A 21,790-nucleotide genomic window follows, 5' to 3' on the forward strand; every position below is an offset into this window, starting at 1 on the left:
GCATCCGGGATTGGCTGGTCCCTCAGGTCAGGTGTGCTAGCATAAACTTCTTCCAGGATTGCTTCACGATTATGTGAAGGTCCACCTTTCCCCACAGGAAGGAGTGTAGCCGGATTTAAGGCCTGACAGAGCTCAATAGTAACATGGGGGTTCTCTCATAAAAGTCCCTGGTATTGGGTAATCCAGGACGTTGACAACCATTTGTGGGGACCCCCTCGTAGTGAAGGAGGAAACAGAACAGGCTCTATCTTGAAAGCAGGACTCCATCTTGGGCAGGACTGTGGACTTTGAGCTATATGCCCAGTATCTATGGAAACGACATACCCCCAGAAGGAAGAGCCCCAGGGCTCTCCATTGCCTAAAAGAATATCCTAGTTATCTGTGTAACTGAATAGAATCAAACATTCTATTATGCTTATTGGGGTATGACCACAGGCCTATTGATAACTGCCCACTGTTAACTACGTAGGCTTAAGGCATATGATCACAGGTTAACTTTGATTGTATCTTTTTCCTTTGTTCAGACTAGTTTCAGGGAACCTTATACACTTAGGGTATATAAGGTTTTCACAAAAACTGGTGGGGTCCTTGGCTAAGAGGAGACTGCCTTGGGCCCGCCAGTGTAATAAACTGCACTCCACTATCTGCAATGTCCTTCTGAGTTTGTTTCCCAGAATGTGTGGCTACAATAGTGGGAGAGCGTTGACCTCATGGGGGACTTTTACGGTTAAGTTTTGGCCCAAAGTCAGCTTGGTCGCTTCTCGGACCAGTAAGGCAACCGCGGCAATTGCCCATAAGCACCCAGGCCACCCGGTAGTAACGTTGTCCAGCCGTTTTGAGAGATAGGCCACCGGTCGGTCCCATGTCCCCACAGTCTGGATTAACACCCCCATAGCCACGTTGTCCTTTTCAGTTACATAAACAGCAGCAAATGGCTTAGTAAGTTCTGGCAGACCCTACGTGGGTGTCGATGTAATAGCCAATTTTTACTTTTCAAAGGCTTGTTATTGCCTCTCTGTCCAATTTAGTGAATCCCCTTCTGGCCCTGCCAGTTCATATAAGGGCTGGGCCATCTGAGAGTATCCTGGGATCCAAATTCTACAGAACCCAGTGGCTTCCCAAAAGTCTCGGACCTGTCGTAGGGTTTTTGGTCGTGGGATTCTCAAGACTACTTCTTTCCTAGACTGGTCCAACAGTCTTGTGCCCCTTCTCAGGACAACCCCAAAATATCTTACCTCCTCCTTGCAGATCTGTGCCCTTTCCCTCGAGACTTGGTAGCCTGCTTCCATCAACATCTCTAGCAAAGCCTTAGTTCCTTCCCAGCAGTCCTCTTTATTCTCAGCAGCCAACAGCAAGTCATCCCCATACTGTAGCAGCCAGCATCAAAACTGTTCTGGCTGGAATGAGTTCAGGTCGGAAGCCAAGGCTTCCCAGAAAATGGTCAGGGAATTCTTAAATCCTTGTGGGAGGTGAGTCCAAGTGAGCTGTTGTTTAGTGCCCCCTGCTGGATCTTCCCATTCAAAAGCAAAAATGGGTTGAGATACTGGAGCAATAGTCATGTATTTTTCCAGTAGTCATGTTATGGATGTGAGAGTTGGACTATAAAGAAAGCTGAGTGCAGAAGAATTGATGCTTTTGAACTGTGGTGTTGGAGAAGACTCTGGAGAGTCCCTTGGACTGCAAGGAGATCCAACCAGTCCATCCTAAAGGAGATCAGTCCTGGGTATTCATTGGAAGGACTGATGTTGAAGCTGAAACTCCAATCCTTTGGCCACCTGATGCGAAGAGCTGACTCACTGGAAAAGACTCTGATGCTGGGAAAGATTGGGGGCAGGAGGAGAAGGGAACGACAGAGGGTGAGATGGTTGGATGGCACCACCGACTCAATGGACATGAGTTTGAGTGAACTCCGGAGTTGGTGATGGACAGGGAGGCCTGGCGTGCTGCGGTTCATAGGGTCACAAAGAGTCGGATACGACTGAGCAACTGAACTGAACTGAACTGAACCAAAGCAATGTGGATACAAAACAAAATGCGTCCTTCAAATCTAGGAAAGTATAGATCTTAGCACTCGGTGGGAGGAGGCTGGCAAGGTGTAGGGGTTAGGAACTGTGGGGGTGGAGTTACGGCTGCTTGGTTGACTAATCTGAGGTCCTGCACAGGCCTGTAGTCCTGTCCCCCTTCCTTCTTAACTGGCTGATCGGTGTGTTCCAGGCTGACTGGACTTCAATCCGGATGCCCGCCTGCCGTAGCCTATTTCTATGTCACAAGATGCCAACTCAGGCCTCCAGTAGTAGCGGGTACTGATGTTTTCTGACTGGTATAGCACCGGGTTTGAGTTCTATTATCACTGGAGCTTGCTGCTTGGTGAGTCCAGGGGTTGGGGGAAGGTTATCTTCTGCCCAAACCTCAGGGAATTGTTGGATCGGCTCTCTCTCTTGATCATTTAACCCATCTGGCTTCCCTTCTGGAGGGTCATGCCACCTCCATTCATCTTGAGGGGTTACCGAGAAGGAGAGTAAATAAGTGGTCGAGCCCTAGGTGGGTCTTTCTTGGGGGTAAAGGGTCACTTGTGCCCCCAATTTAGACAAATCTCTTCTCAACAGGCATTCAGGAATATACAGGAATTCATGAGTCACTTCCAGGCCAGTCCCCCATCTGGCATTTCCGGGGTAGATGGAATGGTCTGATCAGCTTTTCCCCAGTTATTCCTCCTATAGCAGTGGCCTTCTCTGAGAGGAGTGCCACCAGTTTGGTCACCGCTGACATTTCTGCTCCTGTACCCACCACAAAGTCAATCATTTGGTCCCCAACTTTTAGTTTTACCATGGGCTCTCGGGGACCTTTTGTCTTTGAGCCCCGGTACCCCTTTTCAGTCTCTAGTCTGGCCAGCCCTATAACAGCTGATGCCAGTTCTTCCCCCTACTGCCCCCCGCCCCACTATTCTGGGGGCATTCATTTTTCCAATGGCCAAAGCCCCATCATCCGGTGCCTTGATTTGGTTGCAGGGTGGTCCTGGGCTTCCTTGTAGGAGGCTTGCTGGGAGACTGACCCCGATTTAGAGGGGGTGGAGGTTTTGGGGAAGGCCCAGGGAGGGGCCTTCCCTCGATCCTCTGATCTGTTGTCTTGTTATCTTCCTTCCGTTATTTTTTCTCAGCCTCCTTTTTCTGCCTCCACGTCTCTGTTTCAGAACACCTTACCAGCAATCTCAATTATTTGTGAGCTGGTCTTGGCTAATACTCCGTCTACCTTTTGGAGCTTGCATCTGATATCAGGGTAGGCTTGAGATACAAAGCCTGTATTTATCACAATTTGAGGCCCAGCTGCCTCCGGATCTACTGGTGTATAAAGTCTACAGGTCTCGCAATATTTTGTAAAGCTCAGTAGGTGTTTCAGTTTCCTTTTGGACTACTTCGGTAGGTTTTGCCATGTTCATAGGCTTGCGGGGCCCCCCTCTTGAGACCTTGTAAAATAGACGCCCGATATTTCTCAAGGTGGGCCCTTTCTTCCTCTGTGTTATAGTCCCAGTCGGGCCTTCCATCAGGGGTGGCTAACTCTGCCCACCGCTGTGAGTTCAAGGTACCCTCGGGGGCCATTTCTTGGAGCCATTTTCTAGCCTCAGTGTGGACCCTGTGTTTTTCTTCAGTGCTGAAGAGGGAGACTAGCAGCTGGATTATGTTATCCCACCTAGAACGGTAGGTTCGAAAAATAATCTCCATCAGCCTGATCATGCCCTGTGGCTCTTCCAAGTACGGTGGACTGTGTTTTTGCCAATTTAGTATGTCCATAGAGGAAAACGGTTGGTAATAGTAGGCTACGTGAGGCCTGAACCGGGGGCTGTTGTAGCTGAGGGACATTGGTAGTGGGGCCCTTTTCCCCAGCTCACTGGCGGAGCGCAGCCTGTCTAATTCCTGGGTGTCCTTTCCTCTTTCTGTCAGTACTCACTGGGAGAGGCAGGTACAATTTAGGAAGTTCGGCTGGGGCTGAATCCTGTGGACTTTGACCAGAGGTTCCTACCGCTGGGATCTGAGCCTGATGAGGTGGCGTCTCTACGACCTCCCGGGGGGCAGGTAGGAGAGCAGCGGCTGCTGGATCGGGCATTCAGATGGCCCCCGGTCCCGGTGGAGCATTGGGTGGCAGGCGTGTCATCCAGCATGGGGGGAAAGGGGGCAGATCGTCCCTGTCGGAATCCTGTAGAATTTCCTTTTTGTCATCAGTCAATTATTGTGCCTTGAATATTTTTCCTTTCCATTTCTGAATATAGAATCTTGCCCAAGGGGGAGGATCTTGAGCCAGCCATAACCATGAATCAATATAGAGATATTGATCTGAGTGTCCTGGCTCTCCTGGGACCACTGCATAGACTGCTTTTACTCTATTTAAGTCCATGGGGCCCTCTGGTGGCCATCCAACTCCCAGAGAGCGCCATTCAACCTCACAGAGTACACGGAGCAGGTTAGGCGTCATCTTCACCCCGTAATCTCCTCCAAATCACTTCTTAAAATTCTTAATCATGCACTCCACTACAGTTGCCTCAGATTCACTTCCTCCCATTTTGCTTACCTCCTGGGATATTCTTCTCTCTTCCCTTTTCGTTCTATTTCCACTCAATGAAACATTTAAATTGCCATTCTGCCTCCTTCTTAATTGGGGTGAGAAGAGCCTTACCTGCCAGATCCCAGAGGGAGAAGGGGGATAGGCGTATCTTCACCTGCCGGCCGGCACGGCCGAACCAGAACACCACGTGGTCCAAGACTGTTTCTCCTCTGATTTTGGAAGTCGGTTCTGCCTTGGTGGGCTTGATCGGGTGCGGATGAAAACACAGATGGGTTAAGTATCCCATGTCCCAGGCCATCTCTGGAAAGGCCAATTCGTATTCACTTGTGTCCTTCTAGCCTGATAACCCTGAGGGGATCAAGAATTCCACAGCAGCTCTTCCTGTTTCCCGTCATGGCGCAGGATCAAGGTGAGAAGGAGAACCCCATGCGGGAACTTCGCATCCGCAAGCTCTGCCTCAACATCTGCGTTGGGGAGAGCGGAGACAGGCTGACCCGGGCAGCCAAGGTGCTGGAGCAGCTCACGGGCCAGACCCCAGTGTTCTCCAAAGCTAGATACACTGTCAGGTCCTTCGGCATCAGGAGAAACGAAAAGATCGCCGTCCACTGCACCGTCCGTGGGGCCAAGGCGGAAGAAATCCTGGAGAAAGGTCTAAAGGTGCGAGAGTACGAGTTAAGAAAAAATAACTTCTCAGATACTGGAAACTTTGACTTTGGGATCCAAGAACATCGACCTGGGGATCAAGTATGACCCGAGCATCGGTATCTACGGCCTGGACTTCTACGTGGTGCTGGGTAGGCCAGGTTTCAGCATCGCAGACAAGAAGCGCAGGACAGGCTGCATTGGGGCCAAACACAGAATCAGCAAAGAGGAGGCCATGCGCTGGTTCCAGCAGAAGTATGATGGGATCATCCTTCCTGGCAAATAAATTCCCGTTTCTATCCAAAAGGTCAATAAAACATTTTCAATGAAATGAAAAAAAAAAAAAAGAATTCCACAGCAGATGGGACACCTCCTCGGGGAGGGCAGAATACGAGCACACAAAGACCAAGTTTCTTCTCCCAAAGCCCTCTCTCAATCGCCTGGTAATAATTTACCCCAAGACGGCGCAGACACCACCTCTTTTGTGACATTCACCGTCAGTGTGTGTCCCCTATTCCCTCCCATGGGGTTGATCAGGACGGTGGGAACCTCCTTCCCTGAGTGCTCAACACCCCTGCTGCCGTCCACTACCCACTAATGTTAAAAATCCGGGCATCAAGAAATGGAATCTTTCCAGAAGGGTGAGGCGCCTTCCCCCCTCTAGAAGATGCGAGTCGTGAAGCCTCGGAGTAGCCCCAAACGGGACTTGTCTCCTTACAGTGAGGAGCTTCCCGGCCAAGGCACCAAATGTCATAGCCAAACGCCCCCAGAAGCAAAACTCACTCAGAACGACAGCGTGGATAGTGGAGTGCAGTTTATTACACCGGCGGGTCCCAGACAGAGTTTCCTCCTTAGCCAAGGACCCCGACTGATCTTTGTGACAACAGCCTTTTATACCTGAAGTGTACATGCCCAAGCCCACATCCCCAGATTTCTCAAGTCTGCTCTGGAAAATGTTAGAAAGAGATACAAACAGGTTGTAGTCATGATTCATCTTCTAAAGGTCATCTAGTCATGCAGTGTAGCCCACATCAATGGGCATTATTAGAACTACAGAAAGTGATTGATTACGAGGATTATGGTGTTCTTTTGGCTCTGGGGAGTCTAGGTATGAGGTCAGCCTTGTCTGGTGCTTATCCGTTGGGGAGGCTTGCTAGGTGTTGGTATGTTATCTCCATGGTTACCAGATATGTAGTTCAAAGTTCACGGAGAGTGCAAGATGGAGTTTCCTTCCCTTTAAAACAGAGTCAGTTTAGTCAGGGCAACCCGCTCCTTTCCTCCTTCAGTATGGGGAAGTCATTTTGGCTTATTGATAGGGTCTCTGTGGGGACTCCTGGTTGAAATGGTCAAGATGTTGACCTCGGAAACAGAATAAAATCCCAGTGACCCTTGACTGACCACATTGTCCAAATGACATTCTGTTTTCTCGCTGGCGCCTACCTGCTCAAGGCTACGAGACCATCAGATTCCAGACCTCCTGCTATGTGACCACAGGACTCAGCTACGGGCTAAAAATTAACCATCCCTTCAAATAATATTTCATTGGCGGGGTATAAGAAGGACCCCGTCAGAAAGGGAGGACGCAGGTTCTCCTTAAGGGCCAGTCACCCTCTCATTTCCCTTTAATAAATGTCCCTTTTCTTGCCTGACTGCCCGGCTCGCTCTCTTTTTCTCTGCACTTGCCTTGCATTCGGGTGTCAGCCCGGGAGGAAAGATCCACCTCAACTGGGTGGGCTCCCAGCCCACCTGAGGTGATCCCCTCCTTTGGACCTTGCGGAGAAACTGAGAGGAGCCCTGGACCGGGACTCTCCACGTGCCTTGCTGGACTGACGTCCACACACCCACACCGGCCCACGTTTCATCCATGAGTTACAAGGATGAGTGAAATCCCATCCTCTAGGCGGGAGGATCTCCACAGCCCTCGGCCTCTCCGCCTTGTGCCGTCTGACTTTGAAATAGGGGATGCCCATTTTCAAGCCAACTATTATATTACTCTTTGAGAAAGTCCTGAGAACAGGGAACGCCTTTTCTCTCGACCTTTCTCCTGGCTTTCCCGCGCCCTTGTACCCTTTCTGTTCGGCTGCAACGGGAAATTCTCAATCCCAGACTGCAAAATCTACTCCTCTAGGATGGCTTCTCCGAAACCTAAAAGCCTTGGGCTCCAAGGGGAGATAAGACCAAAAAGACTTACTCTTCTAGCGCTGTCTGGCCGCAATGCAGACTTGATAACAGGTCCCAATGACCAGAAAATGGAACTCCCGATTATAATATTCTACCGGACTTCCATAACTTCTGCCGCCGCAAGGGCAAGTGGTTAGAAATCCCTCCAGTCCAGGCTTCTTCGCTCTTCGCTCTCGACCCTCCCGCTGTGAATCCTGTTCTGCTTCTCAAATACTCTTAGCCCACTCTGGGCCACATCCTCCTAATACAAGGTCTGCCGATCCCTGTTCAGACTTTTCTTCTTCCTTTGACCCTTCTGACCACAGCCCGCTCCCTAGCGCTCCCAATCCCCTTGCAGCCGCTCCAGATCGTTTCACAACCTCCAACCTAACGCCCCCTGCTCCCTCCCTCCTTCTCAAGCGCAGGCCACCGCCGCGGCTCCCAGCCCCCCTCCCCAGTCGGTGCGAGGCAAGCTCTCTCAGCCCCACCCTCTACCCCTACGGACCCAGGGCTTTACCCCGATCTCTCTAGATCCTCCCCATACCGGGTCCCGAACAACTTTGAAACGGGAGACTTCGCAGAGGACCCCGCTCCTTCCCCCGCTCCACTCCTCCCTTCACGGGAAGCAGCTGGAGCAGAAGGCATTGTTCGGGTTCGCGTCCCATTCTCCCTCGACGATCTATTTCAAATCGAAAAGCTGCTTGGCTCCTTCTCTTCAGACCCGGGTAATTATTTTAAAAGAATTCAAGTATCCTACTCAGTCTTACAACTTAACCTGGCATGATATTTACATCATCCTTTCCTCCACTCTTCTCCCGGAAGAGAAGGAACCAGGATGGGCAGCCTCTCCCGCTCACGCTGATGAGGTACACAGGACAGATGACAGTAAGCCCGTAGGGGCCGTGGCTGTCCCCTGAGATGATCCCAACTGGGATCATCAGGAAGGGGGACCTGGATGAGCAGCCTGTAATCATATGGTTACTTGTTTCATTGTGGGCCTTCAAAAGGCAGGGCATAAAGCCGTCAACTTTGATAAGCCCCAGCTGATAACTGGCACCCCACTCCAGTACTCTTGCCTGGAAAATCCCATGGATGGAGGAGCTTGATGGGCTGCAGTCCATGGGGTCGCAAAGAGTCGGACACGACTGAGTGGCTTCACTTTCACTTTCCACTTTCATGCATTGGAGAAGGAAATGGCAACCCACTCCAGTGTTCTTGCCTAGAGAATCCCAGGGACGGGAGAGCCCGGTGGGCTGCTGTCTATGGGGTCACACAGAGTCAGACACGACTGAAGTGACTTAGCAGCTGATAACTCAAGGACTTAGACGAAAACTGGGGAACAATTTCTAGCTAGGTTAACAGAAGCCCTACAAAAATATACAAGATAGACCCCGCTTCAACAGAACACCATTGTCCTTAACACCCATTTTATCTCCCAGTCGTCCCCAGACATCCGAAAGAAATGAAACAAGGCAGAAGCCATTCAGACCCCTCAGTGAGACCTTTTAAATTTAGCCTTTAAGATTTTCAATAACCAGGAAAAACAGGCAAAGCTAGAGAAGACGCAATGAGATCAGGCCAAATGCCACCTTTTAGCCACTGCCCTACCTGGCCCAAACCTCCATCAACCAACAAAGACAGGAAGCCACCCGGCCTTGCTTCAAATGTGGCAAAAGAAGGCCACTGGGCCCACTTGTGCCTAAAGCCAAGGCGCCTTCCAGGTCTGTGTCCCAGCTGTGGGAAAAAGGGACATTGGAAGGTCGACTGCCCAAATCCCCCTTTCGGGATCCAGACATCCCCTCCTGGTCCCTGGCAGGAGTCCTCCAACCTAGCTCTGCCCAGCCTCTTCCTCCTTCAGTCGCTGAAGACTGAAGGTGCCCAGGGCTCCAGGCTCTGACCCTCATCTCCTCTAAGGAGCCCAGTGGCAGGTAAGCCGATCTCTTTTCTCTTTGACTCAGGGGCCACTTATTCTGCTATGCCTGCCGACTCTGGAAAAACCAAGATGTCCCAGGTTTCTGTTATGGGTTTGATGGTTTAATATCTATGCCATGAATAACTGAGCCCCTACCTTGCACACTTCAAGATACCCCATTTTCCCATTCTTTTCTCATACTCCCAAAATGCCCCACGCCTATTCCTGGGAAAGACCTTCTCTCAAAATTCAAAGCCTCTATTACTATCCAAGCCCATCTTCTGATCTAACCTGGTTATTGCTCCTTAACACCCACCACCTCTGACATTTGTCTACAACAAGCTCCTTTCTGTTTTCAGACAAAACTCTATAAACAATTCTTACCCCCCAACTAAGAACTGTACCATCGCACCTCTGTAATCACACTTTGCATCTCTTCTTCCCTTCAGGCAGATCTATCATGTCTCAGGAACTGCAGGACATTCTCTTACTTTCTCAGGGAGGCTCCCTTCTGCCTATGGTGTAAATACTCCTCTTGTAGGGCCTATGCTATGCTATGCTAAGTTACTTCAGTCGTGTCCGACTGTGTGTGACCCCATAGACGGCAGCCACCAGGCTCCCCCATCCCTGGGATTCTCTAGGGAAGAACACTGGAGTGGGTTGCCATTTCCTTCTCCAATGCATGAAAGTGAAAAGTGATAGCGAAGTCGATCAGTCGTGTCCGACTCTCAGCGACCCCATGGACTGCAGCCTACCAGGCTCCTCCATCCATGGGATTTTCCAGGCAAGAGTACTAGAGTGGGGTGCCATTGCCTTCTCCGCTTGTAGGGCCTACACTGGCCAAATTCACTGCCTGTCTCAGAGACTCCTAAGGAGTTCCCAGAAAGACTCCTATTTGCTATCGATTTCAGCTGTTGTCTTCTTACTCCTGGAATATTTTTCTTATGTGGAACCAGCACCTATTTATGTCTTCCCACTAATGGACAGGAACATGCACCCTGCTATATCTGCCCCAGATATTTCTATTGCTCCTAACAATCAGACCCTCCCTATCCCACTAACTCATAAGCGACCCAGATGGGCAATTCAATTTATTCCTCTATTGATCAGTTTAGGAATAGCCGCTGGAAACAGAAAGGATTGGGACAGGGACTGCAGGACTCACAACCTGTTTAAATTACTACCAAAGCCTTTCTAAAGACCTCACTGACAGCCTAGAAGAAATAGCTACTAGCCTTATCACTACCCCAAACCAGTTAGATCCCCTGGTATACAGGGTCCTCCAAACAGAAGAGGGTTAGACCTCCTCACAGCAGAAACAGGAGGCCTATGTCTGTTTTTGGAGGAAGTCTGCCGCTTCTACACCAACAAATTGGGTGTTGAAAGGAAGCAGCAAGAACCATGACAAACAAGGCCTTGAGAACACGTCCACGTCTCAGTAAGTCATGGGAAAACTGACGGAGGAGTTGGAATTGGATGCCCTGGATCCCACCTTTCCTAGGTCTTCTCATTCTACTTACCCCCATTCTAACTTTTGGCCCATTTTTAATGCGTCTTTTGCAAAATTTCTTCCGGACCACTTACAAGCCTTCACCAACCGAACTATCCATGAGCTACTTCTATCTCGCTCAAATTATCAAAAACTTCGACCCCACACAAATCCCCTTGATCCACATTCCAGGCTTTTCTCATTTCTTCCTGCCCCCCACAATGCCTCTGTCCTGCAGGAAGCAGTTAGGGAAGACTGACCTTCGGCCCTTATCCTAAATCAAAAAGGCTGGAATGATAAGGCCTCCGTGGGAGCTCATGGTAGAAATGGCTCATGATGCTGACCTCGCAAACAAAGAATAAAATCACAGTGACCCTTGAGACTGACCAAATTGACCTGCTGACACCTACCTGCTCAAGGCTTTGGGACCACCAGATTGCAGACCTCTGGCAATGTGACCGCAGGACTCAGCTACAGGCTAAAAATTAACCATCCCTGCAGAGAATTTTTCATTTGCAGGGTATAAGAAAGACCCCATCAGAAAGGGAGGAGGCTGGTTCTCCTCAAGGGCCAGTCACCCTCTCTTTTCCCTCTAATAAATTTCCCTTTTCTTTGGCTAACTGCCCAGCTCACTTTCATTTTCTTCACATTTGCCTTGCACTTAGAGGTGATTTAGTTTGAATTGCACACTAATCCTGTTTATGGTCTATTAGATCTATAGATCATCCTGTTTATGGCCTATTAGACATACAGTGTATATCTGCTTTAATCATTCAAGAAAAGGGTGAATTGGCCATAAGTAATGGAGAAGGGCATGGCAACCCACTACAGTATTGCTGGGAGAAATCCATGAACAGAGGAGCCTGTCAGGCTACCATCCATAGGACTGCAGAGTTGGGACACAACTGGAGCAACTTAGCATGCCTGACCATAAGTATACAACATCCTTTTCAAAGATAAAGATGCGTGAATATTCAATCTGAGCCTGTTTTTCACGGCCCATGACCCAAAAGTGAGAAAGCAGCTTTTTAAACAGAGATTTTCATGCCATAAATCTGCAGGCATTTGGAGGCCCCAAGCGTTTTGCTGTAATTGCAGTGGAACAAAAATAATTTACAAGTTGTGTGTGTGTATTCAATGTATGGACAGAATTTTAATATGAGAAAGGCTCTTGCCTGCAGGAGCCCATGTGGCCATTTATCCATAGAGACCTGGCAGTGGAAAGGAATTAAACTCTTGTTAGTCCTTGATCAAGGGGGGATGCAAGCCAGTGAGTGTAAGTCCCAAAGTCTTGTTCTTGGTTGGTACTGTTCTGGGTACATCCTACGTGATTTCTCAAAAGATTCCTTCTCCCCCCTCCCCTCAATTAGTATTGCACCATTGTTTTGTGGTGCTGGAGAAGACTCTTGAGAGTCCCTTGGACTGCAAGGAGATCCAACCAGTCCATCCTAAAGGAAATCAACTCTGAATGTTCATTGGAAGGACTGATGCTGAAGCTGAAGCTCCAATACTTTGGCCAATACTGCTGCAAAAAGCCGACTCATTGGAAAAGATCCTGATGCTGGGAAAGACTGAAGACAGGATGCGAAGAGGGAGACAGAGGAAGAGATGGTTGAGTGACTTCACTGAGTCGATGGACGTGAGTTTGAGCAAGCTCTGGGAGATGGTGAAGGACAGGGAAGCCTGGTGTGCTGCAGTCCATGGGGTCATAAAGAGTCGTACATGACTTAGCAACTAAATGACAACAACATTGGGCCAACAAGAATCAGGAAATCAAGCATCATCCTTCACTTCATCGTGTGTACGAAGACGGATTGTGGGTTAATGGCTTAGCGTTGAAACGCACTCTGTCACCACTTACTGTGATGAGCTGTCATAAGTCTTGTGCTTTGATTTTTGCCATAGAAGCAAGTCAAGATAAAACTCTGAATTCTATACCCAGCACCACACACACACACACACACACACACACACACATGCACGCGTGCATACCCATGGCAGACAGGACCACATATTTAAGCAGTTACCCCTCCAATCGCCAACATTTTCTCTTCCATCTCCATCTCTTCTTCCGCATCTTGGGCAGCACAAATCATGCCTAATTCAGGAGTCAAAAGTTGAACATTCTTCGCAATGTAAGTTACTCCTCACTTTTCTTCAGCATCTGTGAATTTGTTGTTGGTTGGCAGGAAGCCTAACTGCTTGACTTGTGTGTTGATGTGGCATATTATGACTGGCTTGTACATACCTGCTCATAAGTCATCTTACAAATAAACAAATAACCCAATTAAAAAATGGGCAGAGGACCTCAACAGACATCTTTCCAAAGAAGACACACACATGCCACAGGAATAGGAAAAGGTGCCCAACATCACCAACCATCAGGAGAATGCCAATCAAAGCCACAATGAGCTATCATCTCACACCTCTGAGGATGGTTATTATCAAAAGGTCAAGTGATAAGAAGGATGGGTGAGGAGGTGGAGAGAAACAGGACCTTTGCACACAGTCTGTGGGTTGGCAGCTGTGAGTCTGAAAGTAGCATTTTAGAAATGGGTCCTGTTTTGTTATTGAATCCTTAAGTGAACCATGCATACCAATTAGCAAGGGAGATGTTAAGAGCAGTGATATTTTCAGTTCTCCTCCTCAACTTTCAGTGTTTGGAAAATCAACATAAAGAATGTAGCTAGCCATTCCTGGGTCCTTTCTTTAGTTTGGTCAAGTGATCTATGCTTCCTTTTAAATGATTTGGTTTTCAGTCGTCTGCCTTAATTGCTACAAGTGTGTGTCCATTGAAGCATAACTTTTGGTAGTCCATTCTGAAAGAGATCAGCCCTGGGATTTCTTTGGAAGGAATGATGCTAAAGCTGAAACTCCAGTACTTTGGCCACCTCATTCGAAGAGTTGACTCATTGGAAAAGACTCTGATGCTGGGAGGGATTGGGGGCAGGAGGAGAAGGGGACAATAGAGGATGAGATGGCTGGATGGCATCACTGACTCGATGGACATGAGAAGAGTGAACTCCAGGAGCTGGTGATGGACAGGGAGGCCTGGTGTGCTGTGATTCATGGGGTTGCAAAGAGTCGGACACAACTGAGCGAGTGAACTGAACTGAACACAAATCAGGTTACCTTGACATCATGTTACCTCATCCAAGCCTGTCCTACGCACTGTACAAGTCAATAAATCGAGAGGTGAGATGTTAGGGCAAGAAACAGTGACTTTATTCAGAAATCCAGCAGACCAAGAAGATGGTAGACTAGTGTTCCAAAGAACCATCTTCTCTGAGTTAGAATTCAGGTTTCTCTTATACTAGAAGTGAAGGGGTTGAAATCCTGGATCTTGGATGTGTTAATTTCTTCCTTCCTGCAGCCTGTTTCACGGGCTTGGTCAGGAGGTTTCCTGTGAGCTAAAGAAAGGTATTTTAGCTTAATGTTCATTACATGGGAGGCAGGGTTCGCAGAACTGGACTATTATGTATGTTGTTTAGTTGCTAAGTGGTGTCTAACTCTTTGTGACCCCACGGACTGTAGCTCACCTGGCTCCTTTGTCCATGGGATTTCCCAGGCAAGAATACTGGAGTGGGTTGTCATTTCCTTCTCCAGGGGGCTCTTCCTGACCTGAGGAGTTCATAATTAAATAATAATAGCAGCCAAAAATCTGACCAGTGCTCTTAAAGACACATATTTTCATGGTACCAAAGAAACATCAATTATTTCTAAGAGGGGAAAGAGTGTTTCTCAAAGTAGTGGGGACAAAATTGGTTTTAAAAAATGAACAAAAGGTATCCTTGTTGAAATAATACAGAAAGAAAATCTTCACGGTTCTGGATGTGAAAAGGGGTGCCATTCAAGATATGAGGTCACATATTACTGGGCAACTGATCCCATTAAGATGTTTCTTATTTTAAGTGCAAGTGGCTCTAAGTTACAGAGAAATATGTCTAATGTTTATGTTTTGGAAATGATCTTCTAGGGTCATTTTGTCAATTTTCTATTGATGTATAGTTGATTTACAATGCTGTGTTAATTTCTGTTGTACAGCAAAGTGATTCAGTTACACATGTATATTTTCTTTTAAAAATATTCGCCATTTTGGTTTATCATAGGATATTGAATATAGTTCTCGTGCTATCCAGTAGCACTTTGTTGCTATCCATTTTATATATAAAAGCTTACATCTGCTTACTTCATTTTGTATTATGGTTTGCAATCAAAGCCTAGTAGCTAGTAGCTCAGTCGTGTCCGACTCTTTGTGACCCCATGGACTGTAGCCTATCAGGCTCCTCTGTCCATGGGATTTTCCAGGCAAGAGTGCTGAAGTGGATTGCCATTTCCTTCTCCAGGGGATCTTCCCAACCCAGGAATCAAACCCAGGTCTCCCGCATTGCAGGCAGACGCTTTACCTTCTGAGCCACCAGGGAAGCCCCTAAAACTCTGGATCAACAGAAAAATGTCCACGAGACTCTGAACAAGAGCTGTGAGGTTGGGGGTGGAGGGCTCTGATGTGATGGTGGATGATGCACTTGAGATGCATAAATCAGAAATAAGATTCTAAAAGAAAAAAGAACAAAGAGAAGGAAAAAAAGAAAAAAAAGCAAGCTGTACCTTAGAAAACTCCAGTCATCCTGTGGTCAAGCAGAAGCCATGATGTAATCAGCTTTAAGCTTGGCAAAGCAATGACAAACGATAAGTATAAGACTTTGAAATACTGAAATGACCTCACCAGAAACCATTGACTTTCCCACTCTGGGCCATGAACTCATACTTCCACAGTTATATCACTTACATCCATTCACTGATGATCTTTTTGAGTTGCGTTTCCAATACCTTGTTCCCACCTTGGGTGTCTTTGCAAGAAAGAAATGATTATCAATATTTTTGCTGCTAAATCCCATCTGGAGACGTTGGCACATGATTTTATGAGTCATTTTTGTTGCCCATGGCACCTCACATTATTACACAGAAGCACTCACAATGTCTATGTATAACTGGATCTTCAATAACCTCCAGAAAACCAAGACTCTCCCTGTTGGCTATTTATTCAACATCCATTTTCTCCTTTTGCCTTACTGTTTGACTTCTGAGATTTTGGAGGCAGTCCATTGTTTTTAGCAACATCCCAGGCTGAGAAAACTGACTTTTCCCAGCCTTCCCCGTGGTGGGATGGTAGTGTAATTAGATCATGGCAAATGACAGATACTGCATAAACAAATACTATTACATTCTTTCAAAGAAGTGCTGACTTGGCTGGCGTATGCTTTCAAGTCTTGGCCTTTCTTTTTCAGTAACTGAAACGTAGACACTTTAGTTAGAACTCTATCACTGAATATGGAGATAACAAGGGCACCCCCAGTGAATCTCCTGGTTCCAAGACAGCATAGCATTCTGTGCTCCCAGTGGTAATGGCTAGTTAAGTAAGTAAGTAAGTGTTAGCCGCTCAGTCGTGCCTGACTCTGCAACCCCATGGACTGCAGCCCAGCAGGTTCCTCTGTCCATGAGATTTTCCAGGCAAGGATACTGGAGTGGGTTGCCATTTCCTTCTCCAGAGGATCTTCCCAACCCAGGGATCGAACCCGGGTCTCCTGCACTGCAGGCAGATTCTTCACTGACTGAGCTACAAGGGAAGCCCATCTCACATTTTAATAAATTATAAAAAACAAACAAAAGTACCTCTGTCCCAGGACAGAGTAAGAGACCTATTGTGTGTTTTGGCCCATAGAAATTGTGGCACTCTGGGCCACAGAAAGAAGTCAAAAGAGCCAATATCTATCAACTTGAGAATGAATGAAAAATGATGCTATAGTAATAAATTGGAATATGGAGCAACGGGAAAAATACATTAACTTCAGCTACCAATCTAAACTTCTATAATTCCACAAATATATCTTTGAGGTTAAAAAAGAATCCAAGTTCAATAACAATGTGTGTGTTAGTCAATCAATTGTGTCTGACTCTTTGTGACCCCATGGACTGTAGCCTGCCGGGCTCCTCTGTCCATGAAATTCTCCAGGCAAGAATACTGGAGTGGGTTGCCATTTCCTCCTCCAGGGGATCTTCCCGACCCAGGGATCAAACCCTGGTCTTCTGCATTGCAGGCAGATTCTTTACCGTCTGAGCTACCAGAATAAGACCACTGACAGAAAGTGAAACCGAATAGTATTTTCACAAAACACATGCAGGTTTTAAATTTGTAAGGAAAAGCAAAGGGATGATAAACAAAACATAAAATTATGAAACCTAGAGCTGAGGATCTATAGTAAGGAATGGTGACTGTAGTTGATAATTTTGTATTGTGTACTTGAATCTGCTGAAAGAGTAGATCTTGTGTTCTCACCAAAAATAAAGGAAAAAAAAAGAAATATGCTATGTGCGGTGATCAATGTGTTAATTAACTTGATTGTGGGAATCAGGTCACAATGTATATGATTATCAAACCATCACACTGTACACTTTAAATACATTACAATTTTATTTTTCAATTATACCTCAATTAAGCTGGGGGGAAAAATACCCACAATGGTTAACCCTGAGGGGAAGAGAAGACTATGATGATTTATAGAAGCATACTCAAATGTTCAGAGTTATTGCTAATTTTCTATCTGTTAAGCTGTGTTGTATGTGTGTATGCATTCTTTTCCCATTTTTATATTTTACATACAAAGAAAGGGAAAAGACTCCGATGCTGGGAAAGATTGAACGCAGGAGGAGAAGGGGATGACAGAGGATGAGATGGTTGGATGGCATCACCATCTCACGGTGATGGACGTGAGTTTGAGCAAACTCCAGGAGACGGTGAAGGACAGGGAAGCCTGGCCCTGCTGCAGCCCATGGGGTCGCAGAGTCTGACACGACTCAGCGACTGAACAACAACATCTTACATGTGTTATGAATGAAATATTGAGCAGTACAACTTTTTATTTAAGATGTAAATAAAAAAACATTTAAATCTTATTCTGCGGCTTTAAAATGAGCACTAGAGAGACCTCCTTGGCAGTCCTATGGTTAAGACTCTGCCCTTCTGCAGGGGGCGTGGGTTTAATCCCTGATTGGGAACTAAGATGCTGCATCCCCTGAGAGGTGGCCAAGGAAAAAGGAAAGAAAAAAGGGAGTCCACAGCACACTCTGTATGTTATACTCTTGAGTGATGCCTGTGTTAGTTGGATTACGATAAAACTCACTGCGCTGCATTATGCTCGCCCTTTATAGAATGTAAAGGAGCTGAAACACGCACAATGGACTCAGGAAGAAAAGTGAACGTGTCCTCTGAGGAGCTGCTCTGGAGGTCACCTTTTATCAGGTCCTAGGGGAATTTCCATCAGCGGAGTGGAAACTAACTTTGATCACTTGTCTAGATTCTGAAGTTTACTTTTTTGTTTACTTAATGATGTAGATCAACCTGGGAAAAGTACGTCCCCAGATCGTGCCTTTGCCCCCTTGTCAGTAAACCTAATAAGTTTACCAGGAGAATCATTTTGCATGTGGGAGAGCAATTTGCTGCCCCTCTGGGCGCATCAGGATGACCCCAACAGACAAGGTGCTAGAGACAGCAGGCGACAAGGGGGCCCGCTGGGAGGACACGCTCTGCCATCTGGTCCCTGATATACAGTCTTTGCGGGTCAGACCCGGCCTTTCCAAGGTGCTTCCACCTTCTTGGGGAATCTGACTGCTTTCCTTAAGGATCTAAAACACAGCCTCAAGAAAGAGACCGCGGTATGCAGACCTTTCCAGTATTCCCATCCCCCATCGGAAGCTTCCTTACTTTTTGTTTCAGATTTAATTTCCTGTTAATTTTCTGTTTGACAGAAATTATACTTCACCTTCTTCCTTACTTTATTGTCCCGCTTTCTCTTTTCTTCCATATATGCTGTTTTTACTTTCCTTTATTCTCTTGTTTCTGGGTATCTCATCGCTTTCCACTCTTATTTCATTGTCTCAGTTATGCTTCATTTAAAAACTGTATCAGATTTCTTCACTGTATTTTGACTTTGCAGTTTATTATTCACAATGATTTAAAAACTCCATACATTCCATGTATTGGCTATACCTCACCTTACTTATGTTTTCATTCTTTTTATTCTCTACACTTTATTTGCTTTTCATATACACTTGATATAATTTGATTCAGTGTCACTTTACTTCTTTTCTGTTTTTTGTAATTAAAAATTTTAATTGAAGTGTAGTTGATTTACCATGCTTCAGCTATATGGAAGAGTGACTCAGCTATACATATGTATATATATATATTCACATATATATATTTATTCTTTATCAAGTTCTTTTTCATTACAACTTATTATAAGATGTTGAATGAAGGTCCCTGTACTATGAAGTAGAACCTTGTTGTTTAGCTATTTAATATATAGTACGCATTTTATTTCTTTTTTAATCACCCGTTAATCTCACTTTTTACTGTATTGTCATAGATAATATACTTAATCTCAAATTATCATACCTTGTTTTCAAAATGCTTTATTCACAGACTAATTATAGCATTGTTTTTTAAGAGGTTTTACATGTTGTTATTGTATTCCTAGATTGAACAAATTTTTATATTTAAATGGTATCATTTTTTCAGATGTATTTTAAATTTCTTTTTACATTGGCATATAGAAATCCAAATGATCCTTACCCTCCCTTCCTTTCAGTAACCTTGAAAATCACTCTTTAAGAGTCTAATAAATAGGCCAATGATTTTATTGTTTTCCTAAAGTTTATATAATCTGTCAAAGATTAGATAGTGTCACTTTCTTTCCTACTATTATACATTTTACTTTCTTTAGTATAAAGTCCAGGAAAGAGTCATAAAATCACCATGAAATATAGAAATGGTGATAGCAGATAATTTTACTTACAGCCAATCTCAGTGGAAAAGCTTTCAATATTGAACACTTACTATGACACTGTAGACATTGTAGCTATTATCATCAAGGTAAAAATATACCTTTTTCTTTCTATGTAATTAAATATCTTTATCATCACTATAGGTTGCATTTTATTACATGATCTGATGCATATATTAAAGCCATCCTACATGTCTTGTGCCTTTAGTAGTCTGGATAATCATGCAGATAAGGTTTCCGATGTTAAACTTAATATCCGTGTTTGAGAGAATTATTTGGTCAAATGCTTGATTCTTTTTACACGTGGTGGACACAATTTTCCAGTTATTTTGTGTAGCTCTGTATTTCCTTTGGTTCTTGAAACAGTTCTGTAACTGTGGTTTTCACATTATCTTTGTTCAGTGTTGCTACCAAGCTTATGCCAACCTCATAATGTGACTAACGGCATGTTCTCCCTTCTGCCCTTAGCAGTGGTTCACCAGTACGATTTGTATCTGATGTGTTTGGCATGCTTCAACACTGAGATGTTTGAGAATTCGTCTGGAACAATTTTTGCTACTGTTCAATTTTATAATGACAAGGATTGCATATTTATGCTTTTCTATTATTCCAGTATCTTTGTTTGGTAAGTTAGGTCTTCTAGAAAGTTGCCCACAAATTTCTTAAATTTCCAATAATCACAGTATCGTGTTATTTTCTAATATTGACAACTTCTCCAGCACTCTCTTTAGAAAAATTTAATCTTGACATCATTTGTGCTTTCCCTAAGGGAAATGTTACAGTACCCCATAGATTTGTTGATTTTATGATTGTTCTGAAGGATCTAACTTTTCTATATGTTTTTACTTTCCATATGAAGTTTGTGATCAATTAACTTCTGCTTTTGCTTGTGTTGATTCCATTTATTTCTTTGTAGGATTAATTTGCTACTTCTTTGCTAGTGTCATTCTTTCTTCCTTCCTCCCTCCCCACATTTGAAATAGTCATTTGAATCCTATTCTCTTTACAAACCTAATTCTGTACTCTCAGACTTTTAAGAAACCCTGGAATTTAATCCCTGGAAATGACACATCTTGGCCTGAAACATGGAAGAGTTGAAACTACAAACTCCCTCTCCTTATGCTGAACCATCAGATACCATATTCTTTAAGAGGCTCTATTATTTATAATTTCAAAATATAATTGATTTTGCTTTCTTTGAAACCTGGCGAATCGAAGGAAAACATATAAAACAATATGAAGATAATGTTTTCAAGTGATGCAATCTTGGGGTTTTTCTTCATATCTCTGATTTGTATTGGGCTCATGGGGAACTTGGTGCTCTTCATACTATATATAGACACTTTCTTAACTCAGTCTTGCCTGAAAAAGCCCATTGATGTCATATTCATACACCTGACCTTGGTCAATGTTTTGACTATCTTGTTCAAGTTGATACCAGACGTCATGCCATCCTTTGGAGAAAGATATTTTCTGGACGATGTTGGTTGTAAGACAACTTTGTACATATATAGAGTTACCCGGGGTCTTTCCATCTGTACTACTGCTTTCCTGAGTGTGTTCCAAGCTATCACCATCAATCCTCTTAACTCTAAGTGGGCGTGGCTTAGATCTAAACTCTCGATGTGCATTTACCCCTCTTTCCTTTTCTTCTGGGTCATCAACTTGCTCATCTATATCCACATCATTGAAACTGTAAGGGCAAGGAACAATTTCACAACTGCTGGTCTTGGGTATTATACCATATACTGTCAAAGCAACCAGTTGCAACACCACTATTCAATGGCATTTTTGAATGCCATGGTGCTTCGAGATCTCCTCTTTGTGATCCTCATGATGTGGTCCAGCGTCTACATGGTGACCCTCCTCTACAAACACCGCCAGAGAGTCCAGCATATTCACAGCCTCAGCCTCTCTCTCCAGTCATCTCCTGAAATCAAAGCCACCCACACTATTCTTTTGCTGGTAGGTTGCTTTGTTTTCTTTTATTGCTTAAACAACTTTATGGCCTTCTACTTGCTTTATTTACCCACGAAAAAACCGGAAATGGAGAGAATTACTGGGATAATTTCCTCCTGCTACCCATCCCTGTGCCCTTTTGTGCTGATGAAAAATAAAATTTCCAAAATGACTTCCTTCCTTTCACGGGGGACAATTACCTTTTCTCAAAGAACATTTAGTAGATGA

General features: G+C 45.2%; 2 protein-coding genes across 2 annotated transcripts; both read left to right on the forward strand.

Moving 5' to 3' along the window:
* Window positions 1–4,918: 4,918 nt before the first annotated feature.
* Window positions 4,919–5,532, forward strand: LOC113876266 (60S ribosomal protein L11-like). Its single transcript, XM_027515283.1, is given in 2 exon segments — window positions 4,919–5,285; window positions 5,287–5,532. Coding segments are annotated over 2 exon segments (534 nt in total). The 5' UTR covers window positions 4,919–4,950; the 3' UTR covers window positions 5,486–5,532.
* Window positions 5,533–20,848: 15,316 nt separating this feature from the next.
* Window positions 20,849–21,790, forward strand: LOC113876439 (vomeronasal type-1 receptor 4-like). Its single transcript, XM_027515648.1, has one exon. The coding sequence runs from the start codon at window positions 20,849–20,851 to the stop codon at window positions 21,788–21,790; it is 942 nt and encodes a 313-aa protein (XP_027371449.1).

Source organism: Bos indicus x Bos taurus, chromosome 18 (assembly GCF_003369695.1).
Source record: "Bos indicus x Bos taurus breed Angus x Brahman F1 hybrid chromosome 18, Bos_hybrid_MaternalHap_v2.0, whole genome shotgun sequence".
NCBI classification, from domain to species: domain Eukaryota; kingdom Metazoa; phylum Chordata; class Mammalia; order Artiodactyla; family Bovidae; genus Bos; species Bos indicus x Bos taurus.